Source organism: Lagopus muta, chromosome 1 (assembly GCF_023343835.1).
Source record: "Lagopus muta isolate bLagMut1 chromosome 1, bLagMut1 primary, whole genome shotgun sequence".
Lineage (NCBI taxonomy): Eukaryota > Metazoa > Chordata > Aves > Galliformes > Phasianidae > Lagopus > Lagopus muta.
In genome coordinates this window covers 91961680-91981239 of record NC_064433.1, presented here as the reverse complement: position 1 = coordinate 91981239, position 19560 = coordinate 91961680, and the positions used below count along the sequence as shown (strand labels likewise).

The 19560-nt window shown below is 48.6% G+C and overlaps 1 protein-coding gene across 4 annotated transcripts in view; it reads right to left on the bottom strand.

The window, feature by feature from the left end:
- IGSF3 (immunoglobulin superfamily member 3) overlaps window positions 1-19560 on the bottom strand; it is a 171671-nt gene that overhangs the window by 21496 nt on the left and 130615 nt on the right. For 3 of the 4 annotated variants that reach the window (XM_048955649.1, XM_048955650.1, XM_048955648.1), the window contains 4 exons: window positions 8346-8756; window positions 6690-7079; window positions 4639-5040; window positions 1693-2097 (listed from right to left, as the gene is read on the bottom strand). In XM_048955649.1, coding sequence (XP_048811606.1) covers window positions 1693-2097; window positions 4639-5040; window positions 6690-7079; window positions 8346-8756 — 1608 coding nt within the window. The remainder of the gene's footprint in view (window positions 1-1692; window positions 2098-4638; window positions 5041-6689; window positions 7080-8345; window positions 8757-19560) is intronic. The other variant, XM_048955657.1, reaches the window with a different exon arrangement.

The window sequence follows — 19560 nt, the reverse complement described above, 5'->3', positions numbered from 1 at the left end:
GATGCCCTCTTCATTGCATATCCCCTAAGAGATCTGTAGTGGAGATAGCTCACTCCAAACTCTCTGGTATACGTGTCAAGGTAGGGGCTTAGGGCTAGTGGCAAAGGAAAGAGACTGGGACAACAGCTGTATCAGATTAAGGGGATGGGATTTCTGGGGCCACAGGCTTGGACTGTGACAGCATTCTCAGACACTCAACTCTGTTCAGTCCCAAATGACCCCTTCTGAAAAAGAGACAGCGAGAGGTGCTAAGAACCATGGAGACACTTGTTCTGTTAACCACTTGATGGTTACAGCACCAGTAAAGGGGAACCGGCTGCCAGAGCATAGTTTAAATGTCCTCCTGGCCACACTGAGCTGTAATACAGAGGTTCTCTTCCTCCCTGTCTCACACACATATGCATGCACAGAGACATGCCATAAAGAAGCCTATTACTCCAGGGATGATCTCCAGTCACTGCTGTTTCATAGGGAAATATGCTAAAATGATGAACATCAGAAACATGACCTTGAGAGCAGCAAAACGTCTCACAAGGCAGGATAATCAAGACAAATAGAGAAGATTAACCTGGAGATGAGGGTGAGAGCAGAGAAAAGGAGGGAGGGGGGGCGGGAGGGAGGCAGGAAGAGAGGGAGGAAAGGAGGGAGGGAAGAAAGAAGGTAGAGAGCTCATGAGGCAGCAGCATCTCCTGACTTTCGCAAAGACATTCAAAGGATTGGGGAAGGTGGAAGAGTACAAAAAAAGCCACTGAGGGAAGAAAAACAACCCTCAAGCCAGAAGACAAACCATAGGGAGGCATTCCTCTGCACAGGAACACAAGGCCAGGACTGACAGTATTACAAAGACCTAATCCAAGAGTCTCGAAGGTGCAAAAAGCCTCACTTCAAACAGGAACTCCAGCCCTAAGGCTCAGGCAGCAGTAAATCATTCTGCTCAGCAGGGTTCCACAGCTAGCTACCCTGACCTCACGTCTTGGCAGCCTTCAAGGAGAACAAGGGGCACCACCCACCAAGAAGTCAGCAACAAAGCCTGCAGAAGGTGCCTAACACTACTGGCTGCTCAGGTTTGCTCATAGGTTTTTTTGACTGCCTCAGCCAAGCCAGATCCTTGTTGCCTAGATGGTGCACATTCCCCATTGGTGCACACCAAGGACTTGATGACTTCCACCTGGACAGGGCTCAATTTCTAGCAGAGATGAAAGCCAGGCTCTTTAAACACTAGCTGCTTTTGAAAATATCACCAACAGTGCAAGAGATACAGCCAGTTACTAAGAACTGCAGCACACCCCTTGTGATAGGTGTGCACATACAGGCCCTGGTGCAATCATCACTCTTCTCTGATCCTGTCCCTCTTCTATGAGAGTCCGCTCTGATAAATGGAGGAGGCATTCTGAAAGCCACCTTCGTTTCACAGGAACACAGGCTTGATTAAGCCTCACCCACCTCATCTCCCAGAAGCAAACCCTGAGAACAACACATGAGGAACAAAGAAAGTACACAGTTCCCAAAGATGGAGAAAGAGACTCCAACGTATCCACCACCAGAAAGTCCCACCCAAGTCTTTCCCAATGGTCTGACATCAGTTGCAGCCACAGGAGAGGTCCATCTTTTGGACAGACATCCACAGCACTGGCACGTACCCATCCCATGCTGCACCTCCATGCTGCCGCCCTGTGTATTCTCAGCACTTACCTGGCCGTAGGACCCTGATCTCCAACAGGTTGGAGGTCCTGTCTGCCAGCCTAGTCCAGCTGCTGTTGTAGTTCTTCCTCCAGAGCTCAGCCACACACTGGTACTTGCCAGCCTCTGTGTCGCTTGCTCGGCTGATGCTGAGGCGCACGTTGTTGCTAGACTCAGCCTTCTCGATGGCAGTACGTGTCCGGAAACCCAAGTACCTGTCACCCCACTGGACCCCACCATCACGTGTGAAGGTGACCAGGTCATGAAACTCGCTGCTGCCTGCCGGCTGGAAGCGCCACGTCACTGACACCGGCACCCAGGATGGGTAGTGTGGTTTGATGATGCACTGAAGGTCAAAGGACTCGTTGTAGGTTACCCCGGGGGTGCGGGAAATAGCTGTGACAGCAAAACCAGCCTCTGCAAAAAGAGAGAGAAAAGGGCCTTGAAGCACAAGGCTTGATGTTGCATGAGGAACAAGCATGAGCACATGTAGATGCCATGATTCACAGCCATCTCCTGCCAAGGGACCCTCCCCCTTTCTTCCCCGCTCCAGGTCCACAACTGGTCACTGCAGGGGAGAGAAAGGCAGGGGAAAGTGAGAAGAAACAGCTTTCTTCCACACTTTGGAGAAGTTATAACCTGGCAGAGGTTATGGAATCTCAGGATGGCAGCAATTTGAGTGAGAGAAGCTGGTTACTTCTCCACATAGCACGTTTTCCATTCTCTTCCAGATCACTGCCTTACAGCTCTATGGTTCTATGATATACATAGTTATCCTCACACACGTACATCTCCACAAGCCAGTCAACACATTTTTACTTGTTTGCACCCAGTACTTTGTTGGTTAAGAGGAATTTCAAACCATCAGCCTATTAATAATTTGAAAATAGCAATAGCAAAACATATTCCCATTTGACTGGCTTACATTTTGGGTCAGGGAATTTCCACTGCTCATTTGCTGGAGAGAGAAAATACTTTCTGTTCTGATACTTCAGCACAGCCTGTAGATACAGCAGGGACCCTGTTCCCTGCCAGCAGCTTCTCCAAGAAGCATTCACTTCCTGGAGGGCTGTGCTGGGTGTCCAGGCAGGCTTTGGTATTCCCTCGCTTTCTCTTCTCCCTTGCCCTCTCCTTCCCATCGGCTGAGGACTGAAATCCCTTGCTAGGCACTTGAGAGCCTTTGAAGTCCAAGCACATGTAGTCTCACCTGAAAGCACATCTCTTTTCTGGCTGTTGCATCATAACCATAGAGTATCTAGATTTATGGATTTAAATATCACCTGTGCTGGTTCAGCTAAAGAGTTTTTTACCCTGGCAGACTAGCAAGCGATTAGATCTTAACTTGAAATGCGAGTGTCACTAAACCCACTGCATTTTTTTTACTAGCACTTTTTGGTATCAATAAAACTCTCTTATTCTTTCTTAGCACCTTCCATTTGAGTTACTGAAGACATTTCAAAAGCATTAATCTGAACAAAAAACCTCAGATTCTGCGGTAGCAAAACAGTATTTGGTATTTTCGTCAGTAAACCTTACTGAGCTCCTTCAGCTTTGTTAGTTATAGAATGAAGACCTTCTTAGAACTTGGCAGGGTGTGCTCAACAGTCAGAAATTTCTCTGAAACAAAGGATGGAGGTAGAGGGACAACCTCCTTCCAATCCCACCTTTTGGAACTGCTGGGAAATTTCCAGCATCTTAAATTTTAGCATGACTAAAAGTGATATATTTTAAAATCTCAACTTCATCTACTCATTGTTTCACCCCCATAATCCTTCCGAAGTTGCAGAATAAAGAGAATAGACGACACATGGACATACAGCAGGCCAATTGTCACTGACCCCAAGACAAAGACACAGTCGAAGCCAGCTGAGAATCTGCCTTAAATTCTCCACAAAGTAATGTCCTTAACTGCTTTTGGATGCTTTACAGCAATGCTTTCTAGCTCTAAACAGAACAGTCTCTGAAAGAAGGTCAAAAGCAAAGGGGAGGAAAGGAGAATAAAAGCAAGATTTTAATCAGAGTATTTTATGACTTTAAAGTCTGGTCTCTCACACATCGTGCCGAAACTTAAGATTAATACTGTAGAGAACAAAAAAAAAAATTAAAATTATATCTTGACTTTTCAACAGCACACCCCAATTGTTTATAGCTCTGGCATTCCGTAAATCAGTGGCCTTGCAGGAACATTCATCAGTTCTTCAGTCTCCTGCAGAACTCTTTGGGAACCGATCCAGGACTTGATACAGCAAGGCCTGAGCGGGACCCAAGTAACACATTCTGTGCAAAATCCCTAACGTCCTACCTACCCCTCCCTTACACTGATGTCGTTTGTGTTTGAAACAGATGAGCTCTTTGGCAGAGCTGAGTTCCAGACTCGACGACTACGGCTTCTAATCTGGCTTGACTTCAAGCAATGGTGCAGTTCTGGGCCAGCTGCTCAGGGCCTCCCAGCAGAGGCAATGAGGACCGGTCCCAATACGTGGCTCCTGTGGGCTTCTGATGCCACTGGAGATGCTCATGATTTCTGGTGGATGGGCCAACAGATACCTGCTGTTTCCTTCTCCTGGTCTGGGGAGCTGAGCTGAGGTTTGCCCAGGGCACGCAAAGAAGTTTTGATGCACATGGGTCACAGATGGAGAACCACCACCTCACTACCCACAGCCCAGCTCCCTTGCTGGTGGAACGTAGGGCACCATGCCAGTGCAAATCACGGTATGGTCTGTTTGTTTCGTTGGAAGGACAACAGCCACTTTACCTTCCTCAGCCACCCCCTGCTTTGCCCCTGCCACAGCTACCCCTCAGATTTTGCCTTCAAACACCATAGGACACGCAGAAGTTTTGCACCAATCTATCCAGAAGCTGCAGGTAGTCAGCCAGTGCCTCCATTCCACTGGCAATGGGGGTGGGCCAGGCTCCAAGGGGGCACAGCCCCTCTGCCCCCACACCTCGAGTACTCACCAAGAGCAGTGATGGTCACTGGGGTGCCAGCGTGTCGCTCCCCAGCTATCTGCCACTCCCCATCCAGTGTCCGCATCCACTCGGCCACCCGGCACTCGTAGTGGCCCTCGTCTGCCCTGACACTGTTGAAGATCTCCAGGGTGAAGGAGCCAGGCCGGACCTGCTCCATCTGGATGCCGCCATAGCTACTGCGCTCAGCGTATAACGGGCCGGGCTGCAGGGTGCCATCTCGATCCAGGCGCACAATTTCACTTCGCCGGTTCTGCTTGTCCACCAGCTGCCAGATGACAGAGAGGCGGCTTTGGGGTCCCACACTTGAACGCACATTGCAGCCAAAGCGCAGGCTTTCCCCTTCCAAGACACTGCTGGCGTTGTTGATAATCTCCAAGGAGATGCTGGTCTCTGAGGAGAGAAACGCATACACACAGGGGAGATGATACACACTTGCCACTTCTCAGTCTGCAAGAAGGACGCTGCCGGTATTCTACCAGGTGCAGGAAACTGCCCACGCATTTGGGTCCAGGCACGTCTTAAGCTCAAGCGTGACCACATCCAAAACCAGTCTGTGGGCAGCGAGCTGCTCCTGGTGACTTGCACATTCAAAGCAGGTGTTTGCCAAAGCTGGGGAAAATCTCTGCCTATGGCTCAGGAGACATAGCCATGTTTTCTGGTCGCAGGTCCGGGCTGGGGTCTCAGCAAAGCTTGAGGGAATTTGTGTTGCTATAACATGCAGGACATGCAACTGGCTTTGCAAAAAAGAAAAGCTTCCAACTCTCTGGGCTTTTCAGTTGGTGTCAATCTGATCAGCATCTTGCCACGTCCATTTCTGCAACACCTTTTGGGCGAAGCTGTCGCAAGCTCGCGTTGCTACCAATGCTAGAGGTAGCTATCAATGTTTAGCAACATCAAAAACACCGGCATTCTGAGCTTCCCAGAGATGTGAGGCTCTATGGCTAGTGTTTCAGAGTTACTGAGTGCTGGTTACTCCTGTTGTCTTCCATTGGAGTTATGGACACTTAGCACCCTTGAAAAATCACATTTGTTCCTAGAGCTGGTGTTGTAAGAAATCTCAGCAATTATACATGCCCGGCTTTTCTGTAAGTACTGTACTTTAGACAATTGTCCAGTGTGAGATTTCTAATTAGAGTAATTTTCAATACCAAACAAATGAGACCAAATATTGGTAAGAGAGAAAATAATGAGAATTTATTTTGGAGAAGTGAGGAGAAAAAAAGCTAGAAGAAAGGGCTGCACTTCTCTATAAGCCTAAGTGAAAAGAGACAAACATTGCACTAAACTTTCTCCCAGAGTCCTTCAGACTGTTTGGTCAACCCCCTGGCCATGGTAACGGACAACACTTGCCTAGTTGGCCACGCCAAGGCTACCTGCATCATAGAGACCCCCCAAGTCAATTGACCCTCTTTTCTTACTCTGCTATATACCTTATTCATCTCATCTGCCTGATAAAGACAAAAGGCACATAAGTGAAACCCCTGGCAGGGCTGTTTTCACCAACATTAGCAGGTGCAACAGCGACCACGACAGGGCTCCATGCTGAAGAGCAAAGCAGAGCTTGAGGTGCATCCTGGCTTTTCCCACTGCAGGGCAAAACCCCAGTGCCCTGTACAACAACCAAACAACAGCCACTGAACACTCTGCAGAAGCTCAGCAGCAATTTGGATAAAGCAGGGACAAGCCTGCTGTTACACCTGCTGAATGTTTCAGAGCAGCCGGCTCTCTGCAGGGCAACGTGAGGGGAGAGGGGCAAGGAGCAAGTCGCACACACTTTCAGTTCATGGTCGAAACTGCCAGGCAGGGGTGATATGGGGAGCATGTTTCCTCACCTCTGAACCTGAGCAGCACACATCCTTCTTGCTTTACTCTTCCTTAGAAAAATGCCTTACCAATTGGGATTTCAAGCCTCCACAACATGCAAACTCTTACTCTTCCCCTTCCCGCACTGTTGGGCTGGACACACCACAGCCTCGCTAGCTGGCTGCCCAGAAGCTCTTGGCAGCGTCCTGGGAGAGGGTGGTGAGGTCCCTACTTACTGAGAGGCAGGACGGTGATGGGGATGTTCTTTGGCCGTTTGCTCTCCTTGTCAATGAAGTCCCCTGTCACAGTCTTCTCCCGCTCAGTCACCCGGCAGTTGTACTTGCCACTGTCCTCAAGGCGGAGGCGGTAGATCTTCAGTACAAAAACATTGTCACTTTCTTTGGCTACCTTGAGCTGGCCCAGAGCCTCACGCTGGGCAAATTCATTGTTAAGCACCGGCACAGCGTTTGGCCCCAGACTGGCGATGAGAGAGCTGTTAAAGGCCCAGGAGATGGAGAAGAAGCGGTCAGGGATGTTCTGTGCCTCCAGGATGCACCGAAACTCCACCGGCTCACCCACGATGTACATCCGCTTCTCTGTCTCCAGCCTGACGCTGAACTCTTTATCTGGGGAGAAACAGCTCAAGTCAGCTCAGCAAAGCCAACCCAGGGAACCAGCACACCTCATGTTAGATGGCTGCAACTTACTGCATTCCTGTGACACATGCATGCACCCACAACATGGAAGGCCAAGAGATTTGCTGCAGCTGTGAGAGGCAGCTTGCTGCTCAGCAGCCAAACTTTGCAAGGCCTCCTCAGCCAAAGCACCTTTGTCCCAGCCCTTCCTCCTGGGAGCAGCTCTGCTGTCAGGCCAGGATCCAATGGCACAGAGGGATGTGCTCTGGAGCCTGGTTCTACTTGTACCCTGCTCACCAGCTCAGCTAGGGCCAAAAGACAGGGCCTTTGGGGGATATCAGAGAGGAAAAAACACTCATGCAGGTTTTTAGATCCTCAGCAGGAACCTGTGCTGCTGTGGAAGGATTTTGACTTGCAAATGGACCTCAGGGAATACAGAAACATTTTATTTTCTGCTCTGTCACTCCTATCTCCTCATTTCCCAAAATTCTCATTGCCTGTGCTAGCACCAAGAGCCCAACGTATATGCTTCAGCTCCCCTTTCAATCCAGATCACTGGCTGCATAAGGCAGTAGGGTATGCCATCAAGCTTCCTTCCTGCCTCATTCTTCCCTGGTTGCTATTTGCTGGCATCCTCCCTGCCCTTCAGCCTGCCAGCTCCTCTCAAGCAAGGTCATGTAGCAGAGGAGGGAGCCTGGGCTGAGGCAGCCATAGACACCTCCAAAGGCCATGCAGAGGACCTGTCAGGATGGCCACTGCAAAGGAGACCCCTCTCCTCACTCCAAAACATGGCTTTGTGCTGCCCTGCACCAGGAGTGGCAGGAAAAAAGTGGAGATTGTGGTAGAAGATGCTACTGGTCCAGGTCTCAGTGGTGCTGAGACAAGTGGGCCTACCCTGCTTGGGTTACCAACAGTGAGGGACCTCAGCAACCCCTCCAGGAGCAGCTGCCACGCATGACTGTACCCTTTTGCTGGGCTTATCTTAGGAGACCACAAATCCCACCATACACTCAACAGAGAACCGAAGTCTAAGGCAGTGAAATCCCAGACCATGCATGGATTTGCAGGGCTTGCTCCACTTCCACTGTTAAGTGCGACTCAGACCAAGGGGAGCTCTGCAGCTGGCCGTGCAGATTCATTTGTTTTGCCACTAATAGCAAGCTGAAAGTGAACCTAACAACACACGGCGCTGTTTTCCACCTCCTCTGCTCTCTCCCACCACCCAGCCAAGCAAGAAAAGAGAAAGGAGACACTGACCAGTTGCTTGCACGTTGACGATGGTGCCCTGAGAACGCTTGCGGGTCATGGCATACCAAGACTTGTCTGGGTCCTGGATCCACTCAGCTGCTTCACAGTAAAACTCGCCTTGGTCTGAGGGGTGGAGGTTGAAGATCGTGAGCTTCGAGGTGGTTTCCCCCACCTTGTCCAAGCGCACGTCCCCTGTGGCGTGCCGTTGGGCGTAGGTGCCCCCGGCCCGCAGGACAAAGTCGCGGCTGAGGGAGATGATCTCCACGGGTGCCTCGCCGCCCCGCTGCCGGTACCAGGAGATGGAGACGTGGCTGTGCTGGGCCGTGCTCTTGGACACCTCACACTTCAGCTCCAGGGAGTCGCGCTCCACTCTGTGCAGCGTCTGTGGGACCGCGGTCACTCGTAGCGAGTCGGGGATCACTGCAGGGAAGGAGCAGAGCATTAGCGTGAGGGATGCTGAAACGCTGACCCACGGAAAGGACTACAACCCGGACTCATTAAGGGAAAGGTTTCTTTTTATGCTTGTAATTAATCATGAGCAAAGCCCGTCCTTCCCAAGCTCCTCCTGCCCACATCTTTCAGCCACTCCAATTCCCCCATTTGCCCTTCTCCCTTTAGTCACCGTTTGGCCAAACTAAATGTATTTAGCTTCTTTAATCTTCCCTCATAAAGAAGTCAGAAGATGCAATTCCCCTCTCCTTTGTTTATATCCTTTCACATCTTAATGACCCCCTCAGGCCAAGCAGAAGAGTTTCTGCATTCGGAGGGAACTGAATCCTGCATTCAGAGAAAACTGGCTCCAGTAAGGGCAGCAACTCAATTGCTGGGACACAGACACAGCCAGGCACTGACTAACAAAACTGCCAACCAAGCCTCACTTCGATTAACAGGAGAAAAGGGAGAAAATGCCAGGAGCCCAGCCTGTGAGGAGCCTGAGCACAAGGTGAACTACTGCTGCTGCAAAGTCAATGGGTCACACAACCAGCAGGACAAGGCACAAAGCACTAACAGGGACATGGTATGGGACAGAAAGCCCTGTCATGTCTTCTCCATGGCAGTTTCAGAGGTGGGCACATCAGTGCAAGCTGAGGCCAGGAGGTATCCCATCCCAGCTGTGTCACCTTGCTGTGCCTGCACGGCTGCCCTCTGGATGCAGGCAGTGATATCTGGAGAGAAGGGGACACATTCCCAGCAGACAGGCTTTCTTAGAAGGAAGTATTTCCTCGCTGTCTCAGGAAACATCACACAGAAGGAGCAATGCCAGCCTTCCCCTAAAGTCTGCAGACAAGGCAGCACTAGTGAACCTGTCAGTGCCCACGGTTCCACCATGCACCAGGGGAATATCATTAACACATCTCAGCTCAGTTTCATTGACAACACTGGAAGATCTGACAAAATTGGTTATGTTGCCAAAAGCTGCATCTGCTTCATTCAGGCACTGCTAGAGAAAGCAATCAGTTGCCATGAAGACAACTGCTGGCGTTATTTATGGCAGCAAAATCAAAGGGAAGAAAAAAGCCACAAGATGGAGTAAACAAGAGGGAAATCTTTACTTGCCCAGCCCAGCCCAGCGCATTTGCTTTGACCAAGTGTGCATTTCCCAAGGAATTTACTGCCCCAGCAGTGCAGGGCTGGCAGCCAAACTCACCAGCTTGCTGCGCCTGCATGGAAGACTTCAATTTTTCATTTTGAACCTTTCTGAATAATTTCAAGAGCAGTGCAGCTCCTTTCTCTTAGCCCTCCAGCTATGGACTCCTATAACTTTTCTTAGATTGTTTAAATAAATTAAATCTGATCACCGTCATCTCTCTGGAGTCACTTTCCCACTGGGCTGCTTTATAGGCAGAGCTCCCTCCTACACCTGCCTCCCTACAATGATGGGTGAAAGGAGTGCTCTGCCCACCCTCCTTCCTTTGATTTGAAAGCCCTGCAAATGCAACAAGAGGAAGCCTTTTCCCCATACAAAGCTCATAGCAGCAGCTGCCCATGGCTCCCATGGTGGGAAGGGAAAAGTGGAGGACTACAGCCACGTCTTGCTCGCCATCCCACTCCCCAAGCTGTTTACAGGCTGACGCAAGCGCCGTTGTGACAACTGGATTCCATATTTCCAGGTCATAACCTGGTGGAAGGATTAGCATCTTACACACCAGAACTATTGCAAAATGCATTTCTGGTGGAAAACCAGTGTGTAGCTCTGTCTCTCTGCTCCCCTCTCTCCTGCACCGTGCTTCTCCCAGTGCACAGCCTGGCCCTTAGCCCACCCCTAACTGCTGTCATGAGTCAGCAGGGTAAGAAATACAGCGTCTCCTATTAGCCCTGAGCCACCAGTTGCTGTAGAGGGGGTGATCGCAACCCCCAAGTTTGAAGAGCTGCTGAAATATTAGATGTCAATATTGCCACTAGAGGGTGTCAGGTACCCAGCCAGGGACAGGCCCAGAGCCCTGCTGCCAAGAGGAAGAGGAGGAAGGAGCCCAGCTGTGCTCCCCAAACCCCTCTTCCCAGGTATACCCATGAGCATCCCTCTGCTGCACACACAAGCTGCAGACAAACCCAACTCAAACACATACTTCAATAAGGCACAAGTGAGGAGCACCTGTGAAGAAAGCAGAAGTATACGCAGAATAGGAATGAAGGTGTTTGCTTCAGGTTAGAGAACTCACAATCTCCAGGAGCACAGACCAGAGTTCCCTGGTCTGGACTCCCTACACATCTCAAGTTCTCCAACACACTTTCCTCCAAACCCCAAAACTAGCCCCACTTCCTGAACTTTCCCTCAAAAGGACAAAGAAAACCCAGGTATCTCCCCTTCCCCAGGTTTGTTCTGGTTTGTTCTTGGCTATCCAAACCTCAATTACCCACAAGGAGTAGGCTGCAAAGCTGTTCTGTGCCAGCCACAAATCAGAGAGCTACTAACATCTCACGTGCTCCCAGGAAAGGCAGTGAACCTGGCTGGGATGCCATCTCCTTGTTAAGCGATGAACAAGGAGCAGCAGGCTGGGAGCCAGAGGCTCAGGCTGGTAACACTCATTTCTATGGCAGCGTTATACTGCAGGCTCCTCAGGAGTAAAGCTACTTAAAGAGGACAGCCAGGACAGCAGGGCTATCTTGAAGGCCAAGCAAAGACCCACCAGCCTCTTCTTCCCTTGAGTTTCATTCTTGCTTTTACCCTCCAAGACACTTTGGAGGCACTGCATGGTGCTACTTTGTGTCCCCAACTGCCCAGTTCCAACCTTCTGGATAGAGTGAAGCTTGCCAAGCCTCAAGTGTGAACTACTTAGGAAGAACAAATATGTGCACTCCCTACTCCCAGGGAGCTGCTTTTGGCTGAGAAATACTGCTCTGGATTTTAACAGGAATTAGTGCAAGAGTTATGTCTCCATCTGCCCTGTGACATCTTGCTGCCCCACAGGGATCCCAGCTCATTGCCACCAGCCCCCTTCCCATCCCTCTGGTTGTGTTTGCAAGAAAAGCTGCTCAAGACAAAGCATGGTGCCAGCACCATCAGTTTGGGGCTGTTCAGCCTCTCAGGGGAGACCTGAGAGTGGCCTTTCAGTATGTAAGGGGGGGACTGTAAGAAAGAATGAGACAGACTCTTTAGCAGGGTCTGTGGTGATACAACAAGGGGAAATGGTTTCAAATTTACATGGGGGAGATTTAGACTGGATATAAGAAAGATGTTTTTTACAATAAGGGTGATGAGACACAGGAACAGGCTGCCCAGAGAGGTGGTGGATGCCCCAGAGACAGCCAAGGTCAGGCTAGACAGGACTGAGCACCTGATGGAGCTGTAGGTATCTGTGTTCACTGCAGGGGAGTTGGACTGAATGGCCTTTAAGGGTCCCTTCTGCCTCAAACGACAGTGTGATTCTATGATGGTAATACAACTCAGAAAGAACAGGAGCCCACCACCCAAGCTGCCCTGAGGCAGCAGAAGGCACCCTGATTTCCATTCCTTATGGGAACCAAATACCTGCACGTGTGTGCGGCACAGGGAGGGGTGGCGATAAAACTGAACAGATACCTAGATTAATGATTAGATTAATCCTCTCCAGCCCTCATTCCTGGCAATTAGCTGCACATGCTGCCGATCCATTCCTGCTGCAGCACACCACGCACTTCCTACCTGGAATGCCTCCAGAGGAAGAAAACATGCTGCTATATGCTGCAAAAAGAATGAAGACCCCCAAATGTCACCTCTGCATGTGGACAAAACCAAGCAGACAGTGCACTGACAATACCTTCCACTCACCTTATTCTCAAATCCCTCCTAGAAACCCCTGGCACCTTCAGCAGAGAGCAAGGGGAGCATGAGAAATGGTCTCCACACAAAACTCGTCCTTTACCTCACCTAGCAGCACGTAGTGATGGGTTCCTGGGTCACAAGGGTCAACAGCCTGCTCAGGGTGGAGATTACTTTTCTCCAGCAAAGCCCAACCTGCACTGTCTTGTCTGAAAAGTGGGGATAGGTAAAGGCAGCTTTGAAATAAAAGGCAGCTGAAAAAATACTGATTTTTAAAACCCCTTTTAAAAAGAAGTCATGTACTTGTTAAAATTGGTGAATTCCCTTCAGGATCCTGACAGGGAAGGCAGCATTTGTGCTGGGATACAAAGAAAAGCAGTCAGAACATGTTTGTAATCCCAGTGCGAACGTTTAAGACTTGCTTCGAATGAGAAGCCCAATCACAGTCACTTTTACTTACTCCACAACCAAGAAATCCATGGTGAAACACTGCAACTGTCTGCAATTACACCACTGCAGTATTCAGCAAAGAAAGCAGGAAAGCAGCAAACCAGCACACCCACAGCTCCCTAAAAGGGCAGCTTGCTACCAACCCAGCCACAAGCAGAGGCAAATGGGGAACTGAAGAGTTAAGTAAGTGAGATGGCACAGCAGTTGTTTCACAGCAGCAGCAATAAATCCCCAGATTACAATAGTAGCCTTGTTTGTACATTAATGACTGGCTGGAGTGATTACAGCGACAGAAATGCTTTTCTCAAAACAGCCAGACAAGTTCAGACAGACAGTGGGAAAGGGCACAGAAGACAAGAAAGTAGAAGAAAGGGGAGAAAAGAATCAGATGGAGGATGTGTGAACTGCAAATGAGCTCGGCTTTCTGACTCAGGGCCTGAACTTCTCCCTTGGTGCTGTGGGGCCTGTTAGTCACACCCATCCTGCCCCATGCTACCCATTATTCATGCTCCTTCTGGTCCTGATGCAGCCATACCCTGGCAGCAGCACGTTCCCTGCCAGCACACCCTATGTGCCACACATTAGGATGCACCAACTTATCCTGGGGAAGCATTCAGCTGCAGCATGCTGAGCCCCAGGTGAATTGGTGGGGACCAGTGCTCCTCTGAGTTGCTGGTGTCCTTTCCCTTGGCTACTCCTGATGAAAGGGTAGTGCCCCTGTTCTGCCAAGCCCTGCAGTCCCTCTGCTCTCAGCCAAAGTAGCAAGGGGCAGGCTTCTGCCAGCCAGCTGCTTTGGCTCTCCCCACACACCCAGTCCCAAAGCATCTTGAGGAGCATCTGGTTATCAGACAACTGAGGAGAAGAAGCTCAAGTGACTTTATTAAAAGAAAACAGAACGGGGAAGCCAGAAAGGAGTGGTATGTGAAAGGGGGAGGTGGCACTCAGCAGGGAAAGTCATCATTTCTACATTAAGCAAAAATGAACCAGAGCAATGTTGGAGCCAGTCTTGAGGACAGGGATACTCAGGATGCAGAAGTTTCCCAAGAGCCCAAGCACGTGGCAGAGACAGAGAGTAGGGAGGGAAACCTCCAAATATGCATGCTTTTTTTGCAGTCCTGCTCCATGGCTGCAGCGCTGCAGGAGCAGAGGCAACAACCTCCTGCAGCAAGTCGAGGTGACTCAGCTCCCAAATCCTTCTTCCAGAACTCACCTCGCTGAGGGTTTAGCGCTCCCTCTGATCCTGAGCTGGGCAGCCACCAGCAAGCCACTGCAGCTTAATGCAAGCCTAAGCCACTGGAAATACAAGGGCAGAGCGCGCACCTCTTTCACACAGGGTTAAGCCGATGTGTTTTACTTAACAACACTTGAGAGCTAAGAGCAGAGATATGGGAACTGACTGTGCCAGAGACCAGTGCTTGCCCGTCAGAGCTCAGCAGGCACGTATCAGCAACAAAGGTGGGCAAGCAGTGCATGCCTCCAAAAAGCTGGCCCTGGAACTCCTGCCCTGATTTGTCCATCCCCTCCAAAACCCTCCTTCCTACAGATCACGCAAGAATAGAGCATTTCAGTCCCCACAAGCAAAGCACCAAAGGAAGGACAGAATTAGGTTTAATTTACATTACAGGCCTAATTTCTATTCAGCCTTTGTCTACGTCTTAAGTTCCCAAGGGAAGATAAAATAAAAGTGCAGGCTTTCTGCTGCACAGAGAGGGAAGGAGAGACCAGAATCACATCTTCATGTTTGTTTCTAAGCAAACTGTTGACAGCCACAGGGTAGCAGATAAAGCCTCATCCCTGGAGACAACCAAGGTCAGGCTGGACAGGGCTCTGAGCACCTGATGGAACCGTAGGTGTCCCTGTCCACTGCAGAGTTGGGCTTTATGGGCCCCTTCCAACTCAAACGATTCTATAAGCAGAACACAGAAAGCTCTGGAATCAATGAACAAAAAGATCCCATAGAGACTACAACTGGAATTTTTTTTCTCTTACAGTCTCATTCAAAGCATAGAAATTGTTTATAACATAATACATAAATACACATCTTTACCAGACAGTAAGCCGTCTACCAACCCGCAAAGCCAGCATGAGTTGGAATTATTTCTGGGGCTGGAACGAAGGGCATTGGCCCTTCTGGGCATTTCCAAGCCACCTTCTTCCAACAAGGCCTTGGCAACCCAGAGCTGTTACTTTGAAGCTAGCACCCCCATGATGAATGAAAGGCTCAGTCCATCTCTTGCAGGATGGAGGCCAAGTTCTCCAACCACGAACACCACCTGCTCTCTTCCTGCACTGAGGACAGCACAAAGCAGAATTAAGACAAGCAAATTCAGCCTAATAGCTGACAGACTTCTGCAAACACAGAAGTCAAAATAATATCCACTATTGCAAATCCATTTTCCCAATGAGTTTCCTTTTATTGTACTTCTATCATCTTGCCTCTTACACAGCAACAGCCATCTCTTCTCTTTAAGCTCTTCATGCTCCAAGCTTCTTCTAGCTCAGGTGGCAGTGATTTAGGACACAGGGGATAAGAACAGGAAGAGAGGAGCCAAAGTGCTGCGCTTGGTAGTGCTCTAGAGACTCTGTAAACAGCTGTTCTCCTGCTCAGCATAGCAATCAACCCCTCCACAAAAGCTAGGCTGGCTCACACATTTTCTGCGTGTTTCTGTTGGGCATCTTTATACTGAAACCTTTTAATAAATGTATTTTTCTTTATAACCCATTGGTCTGGGCATCTCAAAACACCCAGTGCCCTTCCCTTCTCTCAGACTCCAGCTGACCTCCCTGGCTGTCACCCCACCAACAGATGGCCACCATCAAGTTGCTCTTCCTGCAGAGCACTGCCTACAGGATTTGAGCAGCACCCTTCCAACAGCTAAAGAAGGGGACACCGCTTTGCCTACCAACTGTGCTACATTTGAAGGAGGTGAAGAAGGGAACAGGGCTTCTTGAGGTGGTGGGAAAGTTGCAAATGAGGACCATTTGATGGATATGATGACGCCTCCGTCACAAAGTTCTACACTCCTCTGGTAAGGTTTGCAAAGAAATCCTTTTGCTCACTGCCTCCAGGACAGTCACTCCAATGTCAGGCAGGCAGGAATGATTCACTCAGTAGTTCCTGATGCACAAATGACATATTCTAACTACTTTTATGCTTGTTAGTAATACCTTTCACAAAGACCAAAGGTCCTGAATTCTGCCCCCCAACTTGAGGCACAGGCTGGTAGGTCTGAGTCTTGCTTACTTGTAGGCCTTCTAGAGGTCAGGTCCAGGTTTTCCAGGCTATCCCACACACTTTATAGTGCTGAACAAGGAGACGCTTTTAAATGTTAAGTATTCAGGAAATAAAATGTCCATTAAATAAAGATGTTTTTTGTACTGCTATCATTAATCCAAAGGAACACACTGTATCAAAGTAGTGCATTAAAGCAAACAAACAAAAAAAGCAAAGAAAATGTCAAGAATAAACTAGTAAATAGGAGGTTTCTACGATGTCTCCAGTGCAGGATCAATATCACAGACTCCTGCAAAATCCAGGATTTTATTTATAGTGCTTCCAGCCTTCTGCTGGTGAAACCTCTGAGCGAGAGCCAACCACAGCTGACACGCTGCTGTCCCCAGGTCTCCAGACAGCTCATTTTTTACCAGTCAGTGCCTGTTTTGCTACTGCATCAGAGTGCAAAAGGCGCTGAAAGCTGTCAGCTTCCCAGCTGCCGTTCACCGCCCTGTAGGTAAATGGCAAAATGACCAGCACAAAGCTTTCCGCTTGCTTTGCTGCTCGAGTGCGTGCCCTCAGTGGAGGCAGGCTGAGAAACCAGCCCAGGCAAAGCACAGATGCTCTGCTGGCTGCCGCATGCTCAGGGGCTGGGAAAGGCACAGCACAATGGAAACACCCAGTGTTTCCCATCCAGAAACACCACCAGCTCTGCCTGCTCCTCACCTGAAGCTCAGCTTGCTCAGTGTCTGCTCTCTCCACCACCAACCAAGATAACAGCTTGCCTCACAAGCACCTATAAAGACTGAAGGCTCAAGATTCCTCATGTAGAGGAGCTATGGTATGCAAATAAAGAACATACTGGGAGCCTGATAAGATACATGATCTTGTATCACCTGTGTCCTGGGGAAACAACTTCTCTTAATTACCTGATCCAAATGGCTTTTTTTTTTTTTTCTTTTTTTTTTTTTTTCCTTACACAAGCAAGCAGAACTGGATATGAACACAGAGAGATGGAGAGTGGTCTCAGAACAAATTCTCACTGGTTTCAAGAAACAACTGAAGAAGCAGCGGAGATACCCACCGCAGAAAACTATTTCTCAGAAAACGAGTGTAATGTTTGTTCAAACCTCAAACACCAAAGAAGTAACCCTGAAGATAACCATGGGAATATCCCAATCAAGGAAAAGCAATGATTACACTTTATTAGATACCCAGGAATTCAACCACGAAGCAAAAACCACAGGAAATCAAGCTTTACTAGTCCCTCTACTCACATCTTCCCCTCTTTCTTTTGTAAAAGAACTCTTACCAAAACTCAGCCCTGGTATCAGCACCAGTGGGGACCCATTCATCCACTCAAACAAAATAAAACAACCAAAGGTAGATTCAGGAGCACTGTTTGTGGCACAGCTAGTACACATACTCCCACCTTGCCTATCAAAGTTTTGTTCCCCAAAACCCAGACCTACAAAGTGGTCCAGTTATAAAGGCTATCACATTTCAAATTGTATCTAAGTTCCTGTAAACATAACCTTCAGAAAGGAAGAAGAAAAGAGCTTTTGGCTGTTCCCTTTTCTGCTACATTAAAATGACAAGAAAGATTTATTTTTCTTAATTATTCTGTACTTTTTCCAAAAGCCCTGCTTGAACCCATTAGGTATTCTGGTCTCCTGCGCCTGGCAGACTCAAGGGTGACTGAAGAGCTCATGGCAGTGCAGAAGGAAGAGTGGGGAAATCAATGAGGGAAGAGACTTTCTGTCAGACTCTGAGAGCTCTTAAGTCCTGGCTTACTTCTATTAACAAAGCACCTGGGAGAAAACTTCTTTGAGGAAGATATGATGTCCGTGACCATTTGCAAAGATGGGAAGAGGGCTGACACCTGAGGTTCTAGACAGTTCCATCAGGCTGCTGCTTCTAGATGTCATCATTCTACAGAGAAATGAATTGCACAGCATTTCTGCACCCTGCTTCCCCTAGCACGAACAAGCATGGAAGTGATCAAAAAAGGCAAAAACACCCCTTGTTTAAGAAAAACGTTCATTCTTCTAACTGTCACTGAGAAAAAGAAATAAGAGACAGAAAGCCATTTTTCCTTAAAATTCACTGCAAGTTTATTTGACTACTCGATCATCCCCAGACATCCTGGATCTATTAATGACTGGTTTATGCCAGAAAAATCCATGCAAAGTGATTTCAATTCAACTAATGCAGCCTCTTATACTTGCATGTTAAAATAGTTTTACTGCATACTTCAATCCATGCAGTTTATTTTGATAATCGAAGGATGTCCACATGGAGGAGGGGGTCCGAAAGAGACTGAAAAGGACATACAGCTCAAATCCAAAACGAACTGCCTCATACAGCGCAAGAAAAAGGTCAACCTCCAAGTTGCTAACTCCAACTCAACCTCCAAGAGTGACACAAAACAGTGTGAAAAGAATCTGAAGAACTTAAGGGGCTGACAATCACAGAAACACAGAACTCTTTGGGTTGGAAGGGACCTCAAAGCCCACCCAGCCCCAACTTCCAGCCACGGGTATGGCTGCCCCCCACCAGCTCAGGCTGCCCAGGGCCCATCCAACCTAGCCAGAAGCACCTCCAAGGATGGGGCAAATAATTGCAAGGTTTGAGCTTTGTTTGTTTTCCCAAAGCCTCCAGTACCTGTCACATATTAGAGGTGATTATGGAGCTTCTCTGCTGACATGCTCAACAGCACACACCTGCAAAAACCTCTCATTTCCCTTTTAAGTGTTTCTCTCCTTCCTGTCTTCCTCTTTTATTTATTTATTTATTGCTTCTTTGCAGGTTCCTCATTTGCCTTCAGACTCAACCATTTAATTTTTAATAAAAGGCTTCACTGTCTATCCCCTTTCTCTTCAAAGGACCAGTTTTATTCTTCTGCCTTCTCTCAGTCCCCCCTAGTCTAATTGTTATTATTTTCACCTTCAGTAGCTTCATTTGCTTTTTTCTCCGCTCTGTTCCTGTTTTCCCCTTCTGTACTAAGTCCCTTTCATCCCTCACCTCCCTCTTGCCCCCGGCCATGCATCCAGATACACATGGAGCAAGCGTAACCAAGCAGAAATATGAAAGGGATCATCAAATGCTTGCCCCTACCTATTCAAATATTTGACTTGTAATGATTAAGTTCAAGAAGATCATAAATATTTTTTTATAGAGCTCTGCATGTCTTTAATAAACCCCAGCTTCTGCCTCAATGGCAGGCAGAACTGCAGTTGCTGAGCTGTTTCCTATGCATTACAGGAGATTTGCTCCAAGGTAAAAGAGAGGGATGCCCGAGCTGGGAGCTTGAATTATAA